Raw genomic sequence first — 22,548 nt, forward strand, 5'->3', positions numbered from 1 at the left:
CCCTGGGCATCATATGTTACTGGGTAAGTTTCCTAGTGTGTCCACTGAGTTCAGGCTTCCCCTAATTTCGTCCATAATAAACTGCTTCCACCACCTCTGAAGGCCTCCCTAATGCTTTCATGGAGAATGCTTAGAAAAGGCTGTACCTTTTTCTGAAAAGCCGCAGAGAAAAGCAATGGGGAAGCTGTGCTGATTACAAGATGAGCCTGCGGATCTCTTCCATAACTCATGCTGAGTTTCTTTTTTAAACCTCTCCCTCCTCTTCTTTCTTACTTCATTTCTTCCTTTCTACCCCATTCCTATGAAAATCACTTCCCTCTAGCATCTCTGCTCTTCCTTAATTTTTTTTAAACTTGTCTTTTCCTTCAACCTTTTTACCACACTACAATAATTATTGACATCAGATTCATGTGCTTTCCCATAAAGCAGCAATAAAAGAAGGACAGTTTAACTTAGGTTACAAAAAGTGGTAATTGTTTCTAAATTATACATATAGAAACACAAAGTTGGCTTGCAGGTCGGTTCACCTGGTGGAAAAGAAATGAACAAAGTGTTTGGGAATGCTTCCTCTCAAGGTGAGGGGTGTGACCTAGCTAAGCCTGACAGGACAGCTTACTCTGAGGTCTTAACCTCTTCATGCATTAATTAGAGTTAAACATGTTGGTTATATGAGACTGAGTTATCCCACAAGTGCGTTCAGGATGATAAACTAGTGTTTATCACTAGGATGGCTGGAAGCTGGCCACATTCTTTTGGTAGGTTCTGCTGTTTTCCCAATACTGTATACCTCTGCTCAGCTGTCTTAATAGAATGGACCCATTTACTAGAATGAGTCACGCATTCATTTTTAATGCTCTGCCTTCCTTGGTGGCAACAGAGTTGCCTCCTGGTGCTCTGCAATCTTCATCTGCCACAAGAACTGCTAATTAAGAATGGAAAGTGCAGTTCATGTTTCATAGAGATATACTAAACTGCAAGGATATTGCAGATTCTAAGCATGTTCATATATAGATTCTAAGCATGTTCATATATATATATATATATATATATATATATATATATATATATATCCGAAAACACACTTAGATTTGCTAGCTTACAATGGAATGTTTTGCTTTCTCCAGGCTTATTCTCCTTTCATCTGTAATGGCACGTACTTATAGTGATGCTCTTTGGTGAAAATCTCCCTAGTTTGCCCTAAACTCTGTTTGGTCACTTTTAACAGGTGGTTTCCCACAAGGAGTGCTTCAGCCCTGTAGGTTTTATAGTCAGCTTCCTAATTTAGCAAAGAGACAGTAAGAGCTTGTAAGGCTGACAGCACCTGGCCTAAAGAAGTTTCTTTTGCCCGGTTTATTTGATGAGCAGGTGACAGCCAGCCAGCCAAGCTTCTCTCTTTGCTATGCTGCACCACTGCAGGAGAGGCTGTACTCAGCTGGCAAGCAGATTAATCTTTTTATTAGCGAATCTTTTGATGACAAAGCAAAGTACAGGCACTGAGGCAGAACAAACCATCCCTGTGGAAACTGGGTGCATGAAGAGGAAGTTTTAACAAGTAATTGTGAGGACTAGCATATAGCAAGGCGTGTGAGTCCTTTCCAGAGAAGGCTGGAGTCCAGTTTGAGGACTCTCAACTTGTCTGGAGCTTGGGGCTTGGCAAATGAATGCTAATAGTTCAGCAATTTGTTCCATGGCTAGAAAATGAAATGGACAAACGGCAGACCTCCGAGCTGAGGATGTTGCAATCTAGGTGTCTATGAAAGACACCTAGTTTCCAGTTTGAGTTGGACTGAAAAAGAGACATGGAAAGCTAAATTAGGGCTCTGTGAGCATTTTAGGGTGTTGGCTGTGGGAGCAGTGGGTATTGGCTGTCTGTTATGCTCAGACTGTATATTTGTAAATAAGCACAACTACAAAATGCTCCGAAGCCTTCAGTGGCCTTTCAAAGGAAACCACTCCTGGGTGAAGTGGAACTTTTCAACTCTTGGAGAAGTGAGGCGAGCTTAACAGTATTATTACTTATTAACGGTGGGCATTAGTGTCATATCTGAGAGCAGTAGATAAAACTCTTCTGCCAAAAAAAAAAAAAAGCACTGTTGCAATATTAAAATGGGACCTTGCTCTCAAGATTGCATGCCAAGGTTAAAAAGATCCCACATACAGGCTGGAATGAAGCAGACTTTGGTGCTATGCTATTATTCATTGCTAGGCGGGGAGTAAGTTTATCTCTTCAGAGTCCTTGGTAGGGATGTCACCTTTTAGCGGTGTCCTGCTTTTACAAATGAGTTAGATCAGGCAGCTTGGAAATGGGAGTGTGATTACGCAGCAGCTGCTGTGTCTCTTCAGCATGGCAAAACCAATCCAGATTGGTGCTGTTTACATATAGGCAAGCCAACACAACACAGAAGTTAATGAATTATTGAGCACCTCTCTTAAATTGGCTGGGGCATAATTAACTTTGCTCTTTAAAGTGCTGGGTCCAGGAGGAAAACTCGTAATGTGCAGGGGGGGGGGAGAATGCCATTTTTCACAACACTATGTGGCAGATTGAGAAGCCAGGGAGGAGTGGGAAAACAAAGATAAATTGAGTGAGATAACCTCATTGTAGACACATTGAAGACTAACTGCAGGTAGGTAGGCAAGGATGGAAGTAAGGAAAACTAAAAGCTACCATCTTCATTCATCTCCCACTCATAGCTGCCAAGTTTTCCCTTTTCTCGTGAGGAAGCCTATTCAGCATAATGGAATTTCCCTTTAAAAAAGGGATAACTTGGCAGCTATGGTCCCACTCTCGTAGAAACACAAACAGACCCCGGCTGGGTCCCATATTACAACCTGTTTACTTTGTTTCAGGAAATTCAATGGGTGCCATTTTGCATGTTTAGACCTTTAAACCTCCCCCCTTAAATAAATTCAGACAAGACTCAAATTTTGGTTTGGTTTTTGGCAGAATTTAGGCCACAACTTTATTGATTACATCAGGTGAGTGGTTGCATAGACTCTGGTTCGACTAGCTCCCTGCAACGTTGCAGGTAGCGCTGACCCAGGACGCACCATAGGTCAGCCTAGGGTGAACACCCGGAATGGCGGAAAGCTGGGGACATGCTATGTCTGCCACCCAGATGTCCTACTGGACTCAGGCACGGGCACAACCCCTCTCAGTGTTGACCAAACCATTGAGTCCCTGAACCAGAGCCTATCCACAACCTTACAAGTTGTGATGATTTGCTACGAGGCAGGCGAAACCCAAGTGGCACCAGCCAATCAGCCAAGTGGGGAAAATTCCTGCCGTGCCCCTGTCCCAACGACAGACGACACACGACAGCATAGCAAAGTCAAGTGTGCAAGCCCTAAAAGTAGGGAGAGGTGGGCAGGTGTGCTGATGCACTGACCAAAAGAGGAAGCTCTGAGTCACGTGCATGGGCATATATAAATCCCTTGATTGGTTTGGTTAGCATCCCATTGGCCTGATTCAACCCAGCTTCAAGGGACCTTGAGGAAAATAATGGCCCAGTAAAATAGTGAACTCAGAAAGGTCTATCTGAATTGATCCTCAGCCTTAAGAAAGCTTTTGGCATCTGATCACTACACCAACACCAGCCACTAAAACAGCATGCCTATTTGTTAGATTAGAATGATAAGGTGAGATAGCAAACAAAGTGGCTGACCCTATTAAAAATAGTTCCCCCTTCTCTTTCTAGGCAAGATTATCCTCTTAGTTCGGAAACATCAAAGAAACAAATCAGCTGAAACAAATCACTGAATCATGTTCAGAGATTTCTGACTCCCTCTCCACTACACACACACACACACACACACACACACACACACTGTGTTATTTGTGCTGCAACTTTCCTTATGCCTGTGTGGTGACAATCAGTAATGTAACCCTACGGCCAAGGAGAAGGGAGCAGTTTTATGCATTTGAGGTAAGCCATCTGTGACGACCCGTGTCCCACTCTACCTTACTATCACTGCGACACAGGAATCCAGAGGGGAAAACACCCACCCTCTGGTCCTGCCGCCTCAAAAATAAACCCCTTTTACTAATGGGTTTCTAAGTAAGGAGAGCCTTCCAGCCTGCGTGACCTGGTACCTTAAGGAACTCTAGGCTGTCCCACGGAATAACCTCTTGCCTCCAGTAAAGGGTCTCCCTCAGTTGGATTCCCCACTGTAGAAGTTTGCCCTATGCACTCTGGCAACTCCTTGGCACCTCAGGTTACCCTTCTAAGCCTCCTCCGTGTAACTTCAGGACACAAACTGCCACCTCCCTGCCTGAGGTGAGTTTTGCCCTCTCTTGAGCCACCACGGTTGTGAGTCCTGGTACCTCACTGGAAAAATAAAGACGGACCTTTTTGGCAAAAACAGAGATGAAGTTTTATTGTGTTAAAAACATAAGTGTTTCTTTAAAGTGTCATTTATTAATTAGCTTTGTTCCAGTTGTACAAAATAAACTCGGTCAAACATTTAACTAAAGTTTTCCTAGCCTCTTCACTGTCTTCATACAAGCCACCACAAAACACCACACCACATCCTCCTCCCTCTCCCTCCTAACTGACCAAACCGACACTCCCTCCTTTCAAACCGGGCACAGTCCCGCCCCCATCAGAGTTCTATGCCAGTCAGGCTGGAGGTGGGTTAACTCTTTGCCAGCCGGGCAGAAATAAACATTTTAAAAGTGCTTCAATTTGTCACACCATCTTTACTGACCCAGAAAACGATGCCTAGGTTACTTGTTGCAAACAAAAGATGTGCAAGCTGATAGAAAGAAGAGGGTTGTGGTGGTTTTTCTATAGCTAGATGAAATGCCACTTTGTGTTACTCTGCTACTCAAAGCTCTTATTTTATTGTTGGCTGATGCTGGCAATTCTTCTCCGTGCTGCTTCTCTTTTGTGTTTGTCCTTTGATCTCCACCACCCCTCTTGTGGCTCTTGCTGTTTAGTCTTGATGCACACAACACACAAAACATTTGCTTGCTTCATTTTCTTGGGGCTTTTTTGTTTTTTGTTTTTTTGCTCCTTTGTGATAGTTGGCATTCATATTTTCTTCCCATATGGTATTTGCTGTTTCTCTCATGTGTTATCCTGGCGGAGTTAGCAGATGATGAGACCACATGAGGACCGTCACTTTAGTTGCTTCCAAAGTTTAGTCTCTACAACCAGAGATGGCAGAGCTTTTTTGCCCAATGTCTGCTGGTCAACCCTCAGGGGGGGGGTGTCACATGCCAGTGATGGATGTGGTCATCCTACACTCTATTATTATTATTATTATTATTATTATTATTATTATTATTATTCATCCTTTTTGCCTGATGTGATTCAAGGCAGCTTGCATACACACACACACACACACACACACACACACTCCTCAGCTGATTCAAGCTGGTTCGCTTGTATGCTTACCTTTCAGCCTTGTGCAGTGGTGTAGTGTGGGCTGCCAGTGCCCGGGGCCACATGGAGGGGTGGGAGGGAAGGGGAAAAACAGATAGAGTATACATGCTCTTTCAACTATCTAACTGCATCACCCAGGACATTGCAACCGCAGAGATGAGAAGAGCCATTCCGTTGTTTGGAGAGGTCTTTTCCTAGTTTGCATGGAGAAGCCGTTTTCAACAGAGCCCAGCGACGGAAGCATGCAGCTGAATTGAGGCAGCACTGGGTGTTGAAATTTTGTTCCCCCTAACAATGTTGCACACACACACACCCCATGCTACACCACTGGTCTTGTGAAGTGCTCTTTTGTGATTGACTTCATACCTTGGCATTACTTCCAGGTCTATGTTTTTAATGTAGCAACTTTGAAATCTCTTGTGGTGAGCCAATATTCGTCCAATCACTGTCGACTGACAAGGAGGCATCTAGTGGCCTCCACTTTAAGCTGGTTGCTTCCTAATGTTAAGGTAGTGGACCAGGGACTCAGTATATGGTCCGTGGTAAATGCCTAGATGAATTTTTCCTTGGCTGTTGCTCGTTTAATTGTGCAATTTTTTTTCTTCCCTTAAAAGAAAAACCTCTTCACTTTTTTATAATCTGCTCCAAAATCTCCCCCGACCCCTTCTGCTTCTCCTCTCTCTCAGTGGATTAGCTGATCCACTCTGATATAGCTGCAGAGTTTATTTGCAGGCAGAAATATGGAAGCCCCTCTGCCTGTCTTTGGCATGAATGAACAGGCATGCCTGGACAGCTCTGAGATGGATATCTGGCTGCTAAGGAGAGCTTCATGTTTAAATTGATGAGGCAGGTTGATGAGCAATTCATGTTAAATTTAGCCACTTCATCATGTCCTGTGTCTCACAGGCTTTTAACTCACACCTTTTGGAACAGTTTCAAAGTCTTCCAATGAAAACAGACAGGTTATGTGTGTTGCTTGTGTATGTGATGAGTCTGAGAGCCAATTGCTTTCCAATTTTATAAGGGCCGTGTGAAGATAAAGCATCAAAACCGATAAAAGCTACTGAAATGAGTTGAACTGAAACAGTGCTCTGTCTGTACATAACCGTTGAAGTGTTTTCCGTACATTTATTTCAGTATATCTTTGCCTACTTGAAGCCTGCATTTCCCAGACGCAGATATCAATTTAGCAATAGGAAGGACACCCACACGGCACTATCTTCCAAAGTGCTTGAAATACCCTCATTTAAATTAGCGGGAGGGGATCTGCAGACTTGAGGCAGCAGCGATCAATTGCATTGATGAGCCTTCTTCCTGCAAGATGCGTTGGTAATTGGGAGGAAAACACATGTTAGGAGTTTGCTGGAGATAAGTCTCAAAGCTAAAGCAAGTCTCACTTATCTCTTGAACATGTGTTACCACAGCTGCTCGTTTAAAACTGGCATAGAGTTTAATATTTAGGGCAGGCAAGTAAAAGGCAGATGGGATTGCGGGGGGGATTGTTGGCACTTGTTTGCACTATTCTTACTGGGCAAGGATTCATTATTTCCCCTCCCCATCATATTTTGGATAATTAGGACAAGACATACCATTTTGGAGGCTTGCAGGGACTTCCTAGCCAAGTGCCAGCAGGGAGGCAAGAAATGGCTTTCTCCCAAGGACCTATTTTTTTTATCTTGTGTTCTTGAAGGACAGTGGACTAGCCACAAAATTAATATTTGCTCTAAATAATAATTGTAATTATAATCATAATACCCCGCCCATCTGGCTGGGTTTCCCCATCCACTCCCATTATATTGTCTTTAAATCTGTGTACCCCAGCAAAATAATATGTTTTTAATGCACATACAATTGCTTGTGCACGTGCTGCTCAAAGAAAATATCTGAGTTGCCTGTTCACAAATTTCTGACTCCCTGCGAGGGAAAGAAGCATCTCTTGACATCTCTTTACCCCCTACATGCATATAATTAAAAATAAAATAAAAAAGAAAGCAGGGATTGGTAGAGGAAAGGGAGCTGACACAGTCACTCATAGGTCATGATCTGAAAGGCTGCATAGCAAGCCCTCCCTGAACGATGTGGCTTCTGAGTCTCCTCCCAACAAATCCCTCATCTGCTTGACAAGCCATTTTTATAGCTCAGAACTTTCCTCCCACACTCCTCTTTTAGCATCTCCTCAGGGCATATCTATGCTAAAGAGCCAATCTGCATATTCAGAATGAGGTGGTGGGTAGAGTGATGTGGTAGAATTCTGGGCTGTACCACTTCAGACTGCAGGTGAGTGTGGGTGGGTATCATGTTTTTGAATGCTATTGGTTGGGGGAGGGGGAAAACATGCTAAACTTCTCTCCCTGATGTAACTGCTTTGCCACATTGCGGTCAGTATTTTTATTTGGAAAGGTTTAGCATAGACCCACAGTGATTTCTTTTTTCTTTTTTAAATGTGAACAAGGATTCAAAAAGAATAACCCCTCTACTGAGATGGTATAGTCTAGAATGCTCCCATGTCAGTAGGTATGGAGGAGAAAATCAATTTGGTTTCTGTTTAAAGGCAAACCTACCTAATTCATGTTTTCTGAAATATCCTTCAAATTACCTGAATTTTGCAATGCAGTTCACTAGCCAAGTAGCATGTACAAAAATGCGAGCGCTAGGATCCAGTATGCCTAAAAATGTCAATTGCATTATGTTACAGAAAATTATTAGGCAAAACTGCATTCAAATATGTATCAGGAGAAATTTGCACCAAGTTGCTGGTGAATTTTCATGAGGATTGTTTTAAAATTTCACAAACGTATGTGGAAATGTGCAGAACTGAAGATTGGAAAAATTAGAAATGGATAAAAAGCATAAGTCACAGATGTACCCATCCGTGCATGTCAGTCTTGTACCTCATTCTGTATAATGGGTACAACAGCTATTAAATTGGTGAAGCAGCGGTTTCTTCTCCTGGCAAACTGTATTGCATAACAACCCTATGACCCTGGAAGGGTTTTGAAGGTTTCTTCTCTTTTAAATAAATATTTTTTTTTATTTCCAAAAAATAAAATATAGCAACCTGCAGAATCCACCTACAGACAAAAATCCCTGATACAGAGTCAGACTAGATCGCAGCAAATGATCGAATTATAATAAAAGAGTCGTTCCTAGCTTTGCATGATCATTATGGGTCTGTATAGCCCCTAACAAAGGGAAGCATGGGTGTTGGGAGGGCCTGAGAATTTTGAGTCCTAATTAATAAAGGGAAAAAAATTAAAACCGCACTTCCTAGCTGATCTTTATTCACTTTGCCTGTGTTGTGTAAGACATTTGGACAGGACCGTAACCCAGACATTATTGAACCATGACTACCACTATTGTGTACCATGTGCCATTATTATACATGACTACCATTGTTTAGCAGTGACCATCTGAGCTCCCACCAGTAAAAAAATAAATAAGGCAAGTTATTTATCCCTAACTGTCAGATTAAAGTCACTTTCCAGTGCTCGCAGTGCTAAGCAAAGGGCAAGCAACAGGAATTAGCTGGTAGTTTCCCCAAGGCAGTGCGAGGAGGTGCTGCGAGGGTGTGTGAGGCAGAGACACACACATAAGGAAGTCTCTCTCTATTGCTGTCGCCTCCTTCATCAGGAACTCCAGGCTGGCATGTGTAAAGTAGAAGCTCATTATTTTGGGAGAAATCTGGACAAGCCAGATGAACGTCTCCTATAATAAGCTATTAGCAAATTTGAGAGTTTCCAAATAGATTTTAAACACAAAACAGTGGCTGCTGAGAACCTGTTCTCCTTTAATTAACCTTCTGACCTGGATTTGCATTTCTTCTGCGTGCAGCACTAAGGAACAGGAAAAGCGTCCTGGGAATGAAGCTTCGCTCTATGCTTATGCTATTAAAGGTTTTAAAAGGAACTCAGTTCATTGCAAATTTACCAGGGCATGTTTCCATCCAATTTATAATTTTATTTTCTTTGGGGTGCTGAGCACTTAGACCAGGCTTCCTCAACCTCGGCCCTCCAGATGTTTTTGGCTTACAACTCCCATGATCCCTAGCTAGCAGGACCAGTGGTCAGGGATGATGGGAATTGTAGTCTCAAAACATCTGGAGGGCCGAGGTTGAGGAAGCCTGACTTAGACTCATAGGAGACTTACACAGAAGCATGCAGAAGACTTATGTGGAACTACTAAAGCAGGCATCCCCAAACTCCGGCCCTCCAGATGTTTTGGATTACAATTCCCATAATCCCTGACCACTGGTTCTCTTAGCTAGGGATCATGGGAGTTGTAGGCCAAAACATCTGGAGGGCCGCAGTTTGGGGATGCCTGTACTAAAGGGATGGTATTACTCAGAGTAGACCCACTGAAATGACAGGCTCTAACTTAGTTGTGCTCATTAATTTCAGCGAGTCCACACTGTGTAAAACTTAGTTGAATACCACCCAAGCTATCCAAGCAACGTTTAGTCAGGCTTCATATTAAGCAAATTACATGTGTGAAAGAGTTTTGTTGGGATGTCTAAATGTCAGATCAGGTCTGCAACAGAGATGAAAACCGACTTCATATTTTGTCTGTACAGGACATTGCAAAGGGGTTGTTGCTGGGAAAGAGATAGAAACCTCTCAAAGCAAGTTTCTCAGCACCCTTTACAGAATAACAGTTCTTAGGATTGTTTTGAGGAGGCCAGTGTTGTTTTGCATAATACTAAAACTGCTACTAATCCATCATCCCACACAGGGGAGTTATCTCATTTTCACAGCAACCATGTGAGGTAGGTTGGGCTGGCAGATAGTGATTGGCCTAAGGTCTCCCAATGCTTTTCATGGATACCTCTCAACTGCCCTGATTAAATTGGGACATCCTGTTTGGGGGCCCTATACTCTCACACAAAAGCATGGCACTCAAAAACATGTAAGAGCACAGGGCCAAACACATGTGTTTTGGGGCTTCGTACTTTCACACGAGTCACATGACTTGCCTGGGAACACAGCCCAGAAGTCATGCATCACAGTTTTGGGCCCGAACTTGCTGAAGGGTATGTTCACTGCCAGTACTGAACTAAATGAGGCAAGGCCGTTTCCTATGGTCCTATGGTCTGGTCATGACATCTGTCCACCACTCCATTGGGGAAATCAATAGAATTAGAGGATATCCAAGTGTTCCCTTGTCGGAAATATTGTGGCGCTCCCCATTTGGAAAGCAACATTATAAACAGAGCTTTTGCTCAACAGCTAAGGGCGAAAACTTAAATGAGATTTGCATAGACAATTAACCGCCTTTCCTTTCCGTTGCTCACCCTCCAGGAAGAAGATGCTGCTCGTGACAGCCGGTTTAACTTTGGCGGCTATGGGATGGGTCACTGCCTCCAGGTGAAAGATGGCACTGCCATCAAAGCCACACCTCCCAACCCGCCACCGCCACCGCCCCCACCGCCAAAGGATTCCGATTCCATCAAAAAGAGGTTTGTGGACCGTGCCAAAAGGATCGACACCATATCCCGAGCGGCGTTCCCGCTGGCCTTTCTCATCTTCAATATATTTTACTGGATTACGTACAAAATTATACGCCACGAGGATATACACAAAGATTAGAAACGTTTGTGTCTGAGCTGGGACCTTCTAGCCAAAGTGACTCTCTTGTAAATAAAGAGTGAAATGTCTTTCCTGTCATTGACGGAGGGTTTTGTTTTCTGTGGTACTAAAGAAAGGGCGGGGTTAGAAGAAGAAGGAAAAAAACAGAAAGGAAAGTTTTGATAACAATTGCACAAAATGAGATGCTGTGGGATCACCAAACGAGGATTTGCCCTGATTTCCTCCTCTTGCTACATGGTTCTTCCAGACTCTTGCCAAGATCAAGCAAACCTAAATGGGGCCATTTCCCCTCTCTCCAACCCCCCCCCCCCTGTCTCTAGGCTGTATTTAAGAAATACTTTAAAGCATCTACCATGGGACTGTCTGTAATGGCTGCACTGCAATGAGTTTAAAGAGGACCAAACTTTTTTCAGGGTAATGCTGCCTTTCTATATGAAACAAGTCTAAGCTACATTCCATTAATGTCTGTAGTTAATGATTTGCCCAGAAGTCCCTTTGTGGATTGTAAATTATTTCTACTAACAGGGCATTTGGGGGGGGGGGTCCAAAGGGGACGATTTATACTTTAATATCCTTGTGGGTGTGCATTTTAATATTCTTGCTTTCCTAGAACTGTAGTTTTTGAGGTCCAACTTGTGTAGGGTGTGGTTAATTTAATAGTGTCCACTTGTAGAAACAACCTGAGAAATGGCTGGTTTTATCTTGGTTCTAAGACAGTGCACTTATTTCGTTTCATTTCATTTTTGCCTGGTTATTACTATATTTTTTATTATTGATGACATTCAGCATAAGGTGCCAAAACTGTAATTTGACCTATCGTATTTCCCTGTATTGCACTGTTGATTAAGAACTTGTTTCCTGACCTAGCTAAGTTTAGCATTGACTTTCTATTTCTGCTCTCATTGTAGCTGCGAGTTGATAGCTCTGTAGGTAAACATGACTTGTTTACAGACCTCTAATTTATATATTTACTATAAAAAAGAAAAGAAAAAAGAAAGAAAGAAAAAAGTGGCTATCATTTTAAATATCATTGACTTATCTGAAGAATTTTAAAAACTGTACTGTGATTTTCATAACCTGTTAACCTTTTGGTGCCAGAGCTATGTGGTCCAAATCCTTGCTATGTGTTCTAAAGTAGAAATAAAAAGTAATAAAAAACCAAACAAAAAAATGAGGTATTTTTGCTTACATGGGTGGCAGGGGTGAAACCTGAAAGATTTTTATTTTTTTTAAAAGCATTACAATTTCCCATTTTCTGCAAAAGGGTTTACTGCAAAAAATTAAAAATGTATTGTTGATTTGGGGGGAGGTATTTTCCTTTCATTGCTGCTAGTTCTTGTTGCAAGAAAAAAAACCAACCCACAAACTGAACTATTATGGTTGTTTCAAGATGACCTATTTTATTGAGAAGTAATTATGACTTGATTGCACAGTTTATGAAGACGCTATATGCTGTCCGCTGTTTACTGCGCATTCATCCTTATTTGTTTGCAGAGAAGTTATATAGTTCCCTGCAAATCAGTTGTTCACACTTTCTAGGGCATTTTACCATCACTTTCCTTGCTGAAAAAAGTATTTTTGTTTGCTTTTTGAATTACATTTGTTCCACAATACTGCCAAAGTTTATTAAAGCCATTTAAATTAGGCAAATCTACATTTCCAAGTATGTGACTGAATTGCTCCTGCAATTTAGTGATCATCTGAAAGCTACCTAGGGGCAGAGGGAGTAATGCCACTTCTAGGCTGTTGCTATTTTGAGGGATGATTAAATCACATACCAACAAATTAAGGTTGCAGAATTAAAGTGGATTTGCTGCTCTTGCAACAAACTGATTTTTTTAAAAAAAAATCCAACTCTTTGCTGTAAGGAAGGTGACAGGAATATGCCATGGAAATTGTGTTGTAACATTTGCTTGACGGAACATCATGTAATTTCCCTGCAAACAAATGAGAACAAATGCTCAAAAAGCAGCAGACATCCTATTACCCCAACACAAACTTTCTGCATCCTATTACCTCCACATAAACTTTCTGCAAACATGTCAGAATAAATGCTCAATAAGGAGGGTGTATAGAAGCTACCCAAGTCTCTGGGAATCCCAGGTAAGTGTGTGTACATGCGTTTTATACTGATGAAATTGCCAGAGAAGGTTCACAAAGAATTAGAATGATAGCTGTTTAAAATCTTTTATTTCCTGAAATTTCCTTTTATTACAAAGCGAGGATCAGCAATGATTCTCTTTAGTACTACTTGTGCTTTTTGTTCAATATTAACATCTTGTTTCAGTGCTCTTCTCTTATAAGCTACCATTGCCATCTGTTACAAGAAATGAAATTAATTATCAGCCAAATCACAACAACGCTTTCATTTCAAATGAAATTCCTTCATTAATCTTAAGCATTCTTTTTCCACCCGCTTGGTCAATTAATAGTTAGTTTTTAGTTAATGCATCTATTTATCAAATCATTTCAACAGAACGATGTTAACCATTCTTTTGTAGCTGGGTGATGTCTGTCTCCAAAGAGAAACACAGAAGCCACTCCGGGTCGTCACCATTGTTTGTTTGTTTACTTACAATCAAGTTGGTAAGAATCTCACTTCAGTTCATTAGCTGAGAAAGTAGAGCAGTAGAGAAAGGAGTACATGCAGGGAAGATAACGATAAAGCAGTCACAGCTTTGGGAGTTTAGGGCAGGGGTCAGCAAACTTTTCCAGCAGGGGGCCGGTCCACTGTCCCTCAGACCTTGAGGGGGGCCGGACTATATTTTGAAGGGGAAAAAATGAACAAATTCCTATGTGCCACAAATAACCCAGAGATGCATTTTAATAAAAGGACACATTCTACTCAAGTAAAAACATGCTGATTCCTGGACCGTCTGCGGGCCGGATTTAGAAGGCGATTGGGCCACATCCGGCCCCCAGGCCTTAGTTTGGGGGGGACCCCTGGTTTAGGGAGTTTTCTTCTTCAAATACCGCTGGGCCCAGGCGCTCTCCCAAGTGAAGGTCAGAAAGGATTAAAACAACTCCCTTAAAACTTATGACTAAAATTTAGAGCTTAAAACTAAACTAAGTTAAACAGATAAAAGATAAAACAAGAATAAAATATAAACACGAGATAAAAACAGTAGAAAATCATAAAAACAGACCAGTAAAATACGGAGGTCAAAAGGGAGGGTGTTGATAGTCTGCCATCTTTTTCCCCTCCCATCGAATAAACCCAGAAAAACAGAAAGGTATAGAGAATGCCTGGAACTGGCACCAGAGGTCAAAATGGCTGAGCACCTGCCAAGGTGCCACCTCACAGAAAAGATCCCATCACTGAGCGCATCCGAGTCCTGCTTCTTCTTCGCCCTGTTGTTTATTGTTTGGCCAAGAAGGGATTGTGCAAGTGAATAGCAATGGCAGAAATGCTTCAAGGGTTGGCAGATGCTAGGCTTGTGCAATCTACTTTATTTATATCTTCTTCTTCTTTTTACTATAATCCCAAGGTCCACTAATGGGAAACAGGTGGAAAACATTGACCCAGGAGGCAGAATATACTGGAAGAATTCAGGACAAGGTGCCTATGATCCCAAAAGTAGCAAACGATGTTGTTGGACGATAAAACCTACCATTCCTGATCATTTGCCGTGCTTGCTTGGGCTGATGGGAGATGGAGTCTGACAACAGATGCCGAGCCTTTGTTTTCTCTCAAACAATTTTTGTTTCAGGAGCAAGTGCTCTGTCACTGGGCTGCAGCCCTTGCCCTTCCTTTCTCTGGCATAACTCCTGCTGTTTGGGGATTCAGAATAGGCAGAAATTCAACAGGGCAGGAGTTGTTCACTCTGGAAAATGCCAGCTATGCTTTACATTTGCCCAGAGTCTTGTTATCAGCTGAAAAGGGAAATGTTAAGGGAAAGTCAGCTCCTTGGAGGCAACAAAACAATACAAGTACACCTGACAGAATTGACCTTAAGAAGGAAGGAGGGGGAAAAACAACCTCACAAGCCAATGGCTACTCAATCAGCAGCAGCATACTCTCACAGAACACTGTAGTGCTCCAACAAATGTGAACAGCAAAGTGAATGTCCTGCTATCAGCAGCTATCAAGGTCTCTCAGAGAAAGCCTCCGGAGTGAAGACTCAACCTATTATGTACCAGAAAACAGCAAACAAATTGAAGCAGATATTGAAGCATCTATGATAATGCTGTGGTGACATATTCTAAGGAATACAGAGATAGAATCAAAGAGGAATGAGATTTCATGATCCGTCTCAACGGTATCTCCTTAATTTATTAAATCTGATAGGAAAAGGATAGAGCTGAATAATCCAATTTCCTCTCTCCAAAAATTCTGCCTGACTTGTTGACATTCTTACTAAATAAATACTTATTTCCTTTTTTAGACAAAATACAGTTTCAACAAAATCAAGCAAAAATCAAGCAGTATTCAGTGATCCTGAGAACACAAGCTTGCTTCTGTAACTACAGTGCCTCTGCTAGACACTTGTGGGAATCTAAAGATTAGTCACGACACATGGCATTGCATGCCGATGACCTCTTGCTTTGGACAGGACTTAAATGTGTTTATCGCATTATTCCAAAAAATAAAATGTTGCGATGTAAACACTGACAACGGGGGTTATTTTAAAAGTCATTTCTCCTTTGAAATTTGGAAATGGTATTCATGGACTTGATTCGTGGCATGTGATTTCATTCACTTAGACCAAAATGCTGTGGAAAGGCGAGGTGGTTTCTTTAAGCCTATTTGCCTCCTGCGCACAAGAGGCACAAGATCCCTGCCACAGCTGTTAGCTTTTGCAACATGATTCAGTTTCAATGAGATTGTCCCTACCCTTCATCACGAAAGCAGGTCAAGTTTGTGAAGGCAAGCCTTGAGGCAGATCACACACCCCCAACACCTTTCCCTTAATGCAACCAAGCTGAGCTGTTTAGCAATCCATCTGTAGCCTTGCTCCTTTATGCTGACAGTGCTTTTGACAGGGCTGCTTGGCTGTATGTTTGATGGCAGCCGTTCAGCAGAGCTGGAGCTCCACTCCCCCATCATTTATAAAGTCGGGCAGGGATTGTATAGAAGCCGCTGCATGTATCAATAATAATGGATGGTGTTGTGTTAAAGGCCTTTCAGCTGGAAGAGACAAATACAGAGCGATGGTCTTGCAACAGGTAATCCATTATGTGAAGGCCACTGGAATCAGTCTGCATGTGGTAATTACAATGTGTATCTATAGGGACAGCGCTGGACAGTCTTGAGTCTACCAGGTTCTTTTCCTTTAGGGGGGAAAAGGTGGAGAGGGAATGAGCACAGAGGAACAATAAGGACTTTTTTTCAAGTGATGCAGTTATACGCACTACAGTGGTGCCTCACTAGACGAATTTAATTCGTTCCACGGGTCTATTCTTATAACGAAAAATTTGTCTAGCGAATCCCATAGGAATGCATTGAATTTTTTTTTAAAATTGCCCATAGGAACGCATTAATTGAATTTCAATGCATTCCTATGGGAAACCGCGATTCGCTAGACGAATTTTTCGTAAAACGAATTTGTCTAGCGAGGCAACCTCCGCTAGAAAAATCCTTTCTTTAAGCGAAAATTTTGTCTTACGGGGCGTTTGTTAAGCGAGGCACCACTGTATATGAGCAGGAAAAATGACCCCGAGAAGCAGCATTTGGTTTATAGGGGTGTCATCTGGCAAACAATGGAGAGGGAAGGCAGGACTGATTGTGCCACACAGATGATAAAGACAGAATTTCAGTAATGAGAAAAACACTGGATATTTGGGATAAACAGGACTACAGCTGCCCAAGTGAACCAATGAAACTTGCGGTTCAAGACACACACAAAAATACTTCAGGAAAACATTCAATCATGGTAAGTGATAACAGGCTCCCAAAGCTGAGAGGCAAAATGCCTATACACTTTATAGAAAATACAAGATAAGACAATAAGGCATAATATTTTGATAGTTTTAATTTGTGGAATGTTGACATCTATTGGGGGAAGTCTTTGTGTTATTAGTTACAATTCTCAAGGTGCATTAACAGTCAATCCCTCTTCCCAGGGAATTATGGGAATTGTGTGAGGGGAATAAGGGTCTCCTAACAACTCTCAGCAGGGACATGGGTGGCGCTGTGGGTTAAACCACAGAGCCTAGGGCTTGCCAATCAGAAGGTCGGCGGTTCGAATCCCCGCGACGGGGTGAGCTTCCGTTGCTCGGTCCCTGCTTCTGCCAACCTAGCAGTTTGAAAACACGTCAAAGTGCAAGTAGATAAATAGGTACCACTACAGCGGGAAGGTAAATTGCATTTCTGTGTGCTGCTCTGGTTCACCAGAAGCGGCTTTGTCATGCTGGCCACATGTCCTGGAAAGCTGTACACCAGCTCCCTCGGCCAGTAAAGCGAGATGAGCGCCACAACCCCAGAGTCGGTCACGACTGGACCTAATGGTCAGGGGTCCCTTTACCTTTACCTTAACAACTCTCAGCACCTTTAGCAAACAACACTTCCCAGGATTCCCACTCATGAATCTATCTGAACCTTATTCATTGATTAGACTCTTCTACCCCCCCCTTTTTATGTGATGCTCCAAATAAGGATGAACAAATATGTCGATTTTTGGTTCCCTCAGCTTCTCATTTTCACCCATGTTAAAATCGGTTTTCCTCATTTCTGCAGCAATTTGTGATTGATAGATATTCCTTATGGAAATTTATCAGATTTTAGTGTGGGTTTCTCTAATAAACTCATTTTTTATATTATCTTAAACATAGAACATATATGCTGCTATTGCTGTCAATTCTGCCAATGGTGGTTCATAGTGGGTGGTAGGTGTGGAAGCTCAGGCTTGATGACCTGCATCTTCACTAAAAGAGAGCCAAAATTGTCTCTGGCCTCTTCAGCAACCTTAGCCTTTGTATCTGGAGTCCATCAGGGCCCCACCCTCTCAGGCCAGGGCCCACACCCAAAATATATACATTTTTGCAAGGAATTGTCCCTAATAAGATGCATTTTGTATGTTATTTTCACTAATATGTTCATTTATTTCCACACGTTACCCTAATATCTGCAAAAAAAAAAAAAAAATGTACACACTACTTGGCTGGAGAATTTTGCATTGTGTGAATTTTGTGTGAATTTTGTGTGAATTTTGAACGATAGTTGTGTTTTGGTTCACATATTGTTTCAGAAAATGCAATTTTCTAAGTTTGCCTTTAAATGCAAAGGGAATTGAATCCCCTCTAGCACATGAGAGGGCAGCATGTTTCTCCTTTACCCCATCCCACCTCCGGCTTTGATACGCAAGGTCAAGCAAGCTACTGTACAGCGATAGCCAAAGCAAATAAAATGCAAATAAACCAAAAGCTCAAGCAGGAAATGAAACAGAATAGTCAGGAAAGAAATCCACATCCTTTTTCTCACCCTCCTCCCAACTGAGATAAAACATTTTAGAATAATGGATGCCTTAAAAAAAAAACCATTCCGGTAAAGACTGTTAAGCACATTGACCTTTACATGGCAATGGCAAGCATTACTGGAACTTCCTAGCATTTGATCAAATGGGAGAAACTTTTGGCTAATGTAATATGAGTGAGAGAATCTGATTACCAAAGATGAAGGTGTCTCAAGGGGAAGAAAAAAAGAGAGGATGTCATGTCCAGTCTATGGGCTCCTCCCAAACAACTTTTTTTTTATTGAGCCTTCATCCTGATTTACTTCCACAAAGCTCTTGCGGAGTTTAGACTATGTTGAGCCTTTACTGAGCCTTCATCCTGATTCACTTGTTTGGTAGTTGTATGTCTTTTCATTAATATTTGCTATTGTAATATTCAACTCACACTTTTCAGTTCATTTCCCCATATAGCAGCATCAAAAGAGCCCAGTTCTTATTTTTTGAAGGGGGTAGTGGTTTGTTGCATCAGGCCAGCGTTGACAGAGCATTTTAATCTCCTTAATTGTGCAAACTTACATTTCCTGTATATCCTTGAATCTCTCTGGCAAAATGCTGTCTTAAGGCGGCTTAGGATCAAAAGGAGAGTGTTGAGCAAGGGCTTAAATCAGCGACCTTTTTATTTTTTGAAAGCTGTTGTGCCACAATCCGAGACTTGCTAACCAGGTACTGTGCCAAGCACAGGAATCCTGAATGGAGAAGGCTGCCACTGTGTGGTTAATAATGCAGAGGGTGAAACCGCTGTGCTTTTTAACATTGCAAGCAGGAGTTGTGCATAGTCTCTTTCTCGTGGAAGAAAAATAAGAAAAGACGGCTCTTGCATCACTAAATCCGTCTCCTAATCAAATTAACCCTTATGTAAGCAGAATTAACACACCGTCCGTCCCCATGAGGAGCAGATAAGCCCACACGTCTGTTCAAGGCTGCTGCTGAAAACAGTAGAGCCAGATTCCCTCCGTAATAATCGGGAGCATAGGCTGTGATCCCATGTTCAGTTATGTGCACATAACATATGTCGAAACCAATGGGATTTACATCTATGGAACAGAGCATAGCATTTCTTGTCAAATGATTTGTTTCCTGCTACAAGGAACAGACTGGAAAAACTGTCCCTCTGCTTACATGTTGAACCCAAGAGATTCCTAAATATTTTGTGGCATATCCCTGCCTGATTACCAGCTTCATCAGGAAGCAACCTCAATATTTAAATGTCACATTTTGCAGCCTCATTTTGGTGCCAAAATTATTAATCCTGCCACAGTTTCAGTCTTGACATTTTTCAGATCCCTTGATGAATTTCAGATTTATAGTTGGCCCCTGTAATATCTCCTCAATCAATTTTGTCACAGTTCATTTCGTGTCTGGCAACACAATTACATCCTGTGGCTTGTCCTCATTATATTAGTGGTGAACTGGAAGTTTAGCTCTTCTTCTCCCCTGCCTCTCTGTCTTGGCTTTTAGTTCAATTTTTCTAGATGGTTTTTGGCCTTGTTGAACACCCTCCCATCAGATGTCAAGGAGATTAAGAACTACACAACTTTTAGAAGACATTTAAAGGCAGCCCTGTATCAGAAAGCTTTTAACGTTTGACATTTTGTTACGTTTTTATATTCTGCTGGAAGCTGCCCAGAGTGGCTGGGGAAACCTAGTCAGATGGGCGGGGTATAAATAATAAAAATATTATTATTATTACTAAGTGCTTAGAATGATGGTATATGCAAAATGGGGGCAGGGAGTATCTTCAGCCAATTAAGTAGAGAGGCCTCATCTGCACTGTACGTTTAAAGCGGTGTTCCCCTATTTTAACCAGTTATAGCTTTTAGCAAATAATCAAGATAAGTGTAGCAGAGAGCTGTGAGGACTGGACACCCCTATTCCATAGTCTCCAACTGTCTCCCAAATGCCAGGACCAAGTGTTTCAGGAGGTTATACAGCACCCACTGGTTATCAAGCATTCATTCTGATTTGTTTGCAGTGAGGTTATACAGTGTTGTGTCACACAATCATTGTCCCACACTTTCCCCTGCAGGTTTTTTTTTTTAAAAAAAGCTGGTTTATGATATCTGCTTTCACAAGAATTCCAAACACACTTTAATTGTGCAACCTGACTTTGCCAGTATGCGGTTAAACGCCACATACAAAATAGTGACAGTCTGGACCTGCAGCTACATCGTCTCCCTTCAAGCAAAGGAGCAAAATAATAATTATATATATATATCCAGCATCAATGCTCTAACATATCAAGAAAAACCAGGGGTTTCTGGGAAATGTTGGCAACATTAACTAATAACTGCCCTTCACTCTCCTCTTCCTGACCTACCTGGCTGATATCTCTGAAAACGTTGCGTCTTCTTCTTCTTAGGTTTGAATCATCTCCTGGGACTGAATCTCAGAACAATCCATTTCATTTACCTCTGATCTCCTTATGGAAAAAGCCCAAGAAGTGCTCCCTTGGGAACGATTACACTCATTCAGATTGGCTAATACACTGTAATGGATTACAAAGACAACTAAAGAACAGCTTAGATGTAAGGCTATTTACTATATATCCCTCCCCGTCTTGCAAAAAATAAATAAAGAAAAGAAATCAGATGTATTTTGCTAACTAGGTGGCAGCCTTTCAGGTTTACACACAAATGCTGCCTCCCCAAAACCCTTTCTATTGTGATTACTTGTCCCCCCCCCCACTCTGTGTTGATTTGCAGAACCACGAACATTCTTTTAAACTTATCTCTTTATCTTGTTTTATTTCTGTGCTACCAACTACATTCAGCTTTCAAGATATTATTAGCATTACGTTTATTCTATTCCTCTGACGTGGTATCTCCCAAACTTGGGTCTCCAGCTTTTTTCAGATTACAATTCCCATCATCCCTGCCAACTGGTAGTCCAAAAAAACCCATGTAGGGGGTTAACATTAGGGAAATGTTATACTGTAGCCAGTGTGGTGTGGTGGTTAAGAGCGATAGACTCGTAATCTGCTGAACCGGGTTCGTGTCTCTGCTGCTGGGTGACCTTGGGCTAGTCACACTTCTTTGAAGTCTCTCAGCCCCACTCACCTCACAGAGTGTTTGTTGTGGGGGAGGATGGGAAAGGAGAATGTTGGCCGCTTTGAGAATCCTTTGGTTAGTGATAAAGCGGGATATCAAATCCAAACTCCCCCTCTTCTTCTTCTGTATACATGCAAGAATAAGTTGCTTCTGGGGGCCCTCTGAGATTGGTATGTGTTATTCAATTCAATCTGATGCTCATCCCATAAACTATTTTTGGTTTGTTTGTTTTTTTACAGACAGCATGGGTATTTATCAGCAGTCAAGGCAAATGTCACACTGAAATGTTTCGGAAGCAGTAGCTGACTACATTTCAAAACATAATTAGCTCTTTGAATATAGAGAAAGAGATGCCGAGGCTGTTTGCGCCGCACTTGGCTGTGCCAGAGAAGCAGATACCGGCCAGAATAAAGAACATTTGTAAAGCAAACAATGCTCAAGGGGAAAAGAAGAAAATGTACAAGGAAGCAGACAGACATGGACAGCGTTATTCTCAAGGGCACAGCAGACATGTAATTATAAAAATGATAAAGTAGAATGCATTTAGCCTGGCTTCATGTATTTTTTCAGCATAGCTTTTAAACCTTGTTTAGGGTCCCTGGGTTGTTGGTGGTGAAAAATGTCTTCCCCATTGCAAAATCTCCAGCATAATTGATGGGCAACTTGGCTGTGGGTATCAAAAATGTATTCATCAATAAAATGAGAGCCTTTACTTTTTTTCAAAATAATATTTGATCACCTCTGCGTATGCATTCCTAAGTTATCTTTCTCATTTGTTAGTTAGGTTAAACTTTAGCAAGTAAACCAGGGTGAATGCTCAATAAAGAAGTTGCCTTTAGGAGTTCTGAGTCACTTTGCAGTTGCGGACCCATTGGTCCCTTCTGAACACCAGGTAGGGATTGATGAGAAATTTGGCCAAGTTCATATTTAAAGTTGAACCTAGCAAAACTTCAGTTTCTGAAACAATATGCCAATCAAGGCACAGCCATCCTTTAAGATGTGCATGTCTCTGAATTTTGCAGTGCAGTTCTCTAGCTAACTAATGTGCACAAGAATGCACGTAACAGGGTGACATGGACAT

General features: G+C 41.8%; 1 protein-coding gene across 2 annotated transcripts in view; it reads left to right on the forward strand.

Annotated features, from left to right (window-relative positions):
• Positions 1-11,447, forward strand: part of GLRA2 (glycine receptor alpha 2) — a 109,371-nt gene extending 97,924 nt beyond the window's left edge. For both annotated transcript variants that reach the window (XM_060273500.1, XM_060273501.1), the window contains exon 9: positions 10,682-11,447. In XM_060273500.1, coding sequence (XP_060129483.1) covers positions 10,682-10,969 — 288 coding nt within the window. In that variant the 3' untranslated portion in view covers positions 10,970-11,447. The remainder of the gene's footprint in view (positions 1-10,681) is intronic.
• The last annotated feature ends 11,101 nt before the right edge of the window (positions 11,448-22,548 follow it).

Source organism: Zootoca vivipara, chromosome 4 (assembly GCF_963506605.1).
Source record: "Zootoca vivipara chromosome 4, rZooViv1.1, whole genome shotgun sequence".
NCBI lineage: Eukaryota > Metazoa > Chordata > Lepidosauria > Squamata > Lacertidae > Zootoca > Zootoca vivipara.